The 1,799-nt window shown below is 34.2% G+C and overlaps 1 protein-coding gene across 1 annotated transcript in view; it reads left to right on the forward strand.

The window, feature by feature from the left end:
- LOC113386542 (probable serine/threonine-protein kinase nek3) overlaps positions 1-774 on the forward strand; it is a 32,783-nt gene extending 32,009 nt beyond the window's left edge. Inside the window, exon 18 of the mRNA XM_026624322.1 lies at positions 483-774. Coding sequence (XP_026480107.1) covers positions 483-774 — 292 coding nt within the window. The remainder of the gene's footprint in view (positions 1-482) is intronic.
- Positions 775-1,799: the final 1,025 nt, after the last annotated feature.

The raw sequence follows: 1,799 nt of genomic DNA on the forward strand, positions 1-1,799 counted from the left end.
ATATCCCCCTAAATGTTGTAACAGAACTATTTTTATTTGTTGTTATTTTTTATTTATTTTGAGCACTCTTATTAAGTTTACGATACGTTTACGTACTTTTTAACCATGCTATTTTAAAGTGGAGAGCAAAATGTGTCAATCATTTTCATCAAAAAGTATTATTATTCGTTGCTATTTTTTCGTTTTTTCCACTATTATTTAGTTTAAGATACCGGTACTACGGTACTAATTCTACTACTTGTTTTTCATATTTTTTTCCTGGAAACCGGTTTCCTAAAACCGACAAAACCTAATTATAATGTCTTACGAGTTACGTAATCCACTAATTCTATAATTTGAGTTATCACAGTGTTTTCAGAGTCATTCCCAAATTCTTTGCTAAATTAACATAAACATTTGTCAGCTTTTGTTTTGTTTTATATATATATATTTTCCTTTATCTATGACCTTTATATTTAATCCATAATTTTCTCCAATCGCAGCGCGAGTGATTCCAGTGACGGCGGTTCGGAAAAGACCAGAAAACGCTTGACGAACGCGTCCAGCCTTCCCCGTCGCCTAAACAGGACATCAAATAATTCTGCACAACAGTCGTCAACCTTACACACAGACATGAAACACACGTCATTATGCTGTAGATGCCGAAAAGAAATCCTGGATTGCACCAATAATGGATCATCAGCAGACACCAGGAGCGACGACACCAAAGATCCAGGAAAAGATCAGGATCCAGGACGAGGTCTCAGAAGACCAACGGGTGTACAAATAAATTGAATCCAAAGATTCTTCCGATTGTGATGGTCAACTGGCCAAACCAAGATCTAAATCCACCCCCAGGTTGCGAAGTAGTAAAAAGTACCCATCAGACATTTACCTTTACCTTGTGCAAAAAATTCGGCGAATGTTTGTGATTTACCAATGGCGCGTGTGTCATGATGTCGTCCAATGGTTCTCAAATGTGATATCCAATTGTAATGTTTTGGGAAGCTCTTCGGAGTTCCTAACGGTGGGACTGTGAGTAGAATCGGGCGTATGAAGAGGACGAATGTGTGATGTAGATTTCTTTTTTATAACTAGATAAATATTGTTAGGGTAGACGATTTTTTTTGTTGGTGGAGCAGTATTAATAAAATATTGTTTTAGAAGATTTTAGAGAAGTTGTAGGTTTTTATCACATTTTCTCTAATTTCTTATCAAGATTTTTTACTTAATTTATCTAGCTAATATTTGCATTTCAGCAAAAGGTTTTGTTATTAGATTCATGAATGTGAAATGCATTTGTAACGTTTAAGTTGTTTAGAAAATTACAGACTGAAAAATAGTGAGGCTCATGCTTAGACAAAATCATCATCGTCGAGAAATTCGGAAAATTTGAGACAAGTGTCCTTTAAAAAAAATTATAAATCAGTTGTAGATCTAGGAATTTATATTTAGCACATATACTGATGATTGGGTCAACTTATAATTTGGTATTTGGCGTTTATTGATTTTAGGCTAATGTACTTCAATTCAAGATTTTTCTCTGAAATTGTTTAGCAACTATTCAAAATTCTTAACTTCAACAAAATCGAGAAAAATAATGAGAATGTGTCAGACTGTTAGACCTTAATTGATATACTGACCTTCACTGACCTTGATTGACACTGTCTGATCTTGCCTGACCTTGAATGACCTTACATGACCTTAGCTGACCTTAATTGACCTTGACTGACCTTGGAGTTTGTTGCCTTCATCAATATTTTTCATACTTTGAATGAAATTTTACTAAAGGTACTGTGGACTTGAATAATATTTTTGCA

Source organism: Ctenocephalides felis, unplaced genomic scaffold (assembly GCF_003426905.1).
Source record: "Ctenocephalides felis isolate EL2017-DRISC unplaced genomic scaffold, ASM342690v1 CF-g0.4_SCAFFOLD_03571, whole genome shotgun sequence".
NCBI classification, from domain to species: Eukaryota; Metazoa; Arthropoda; class Insecta; order Siphonaptera; family Pulicidae; genus Ctenocephalides; species Ctenocephalides felis.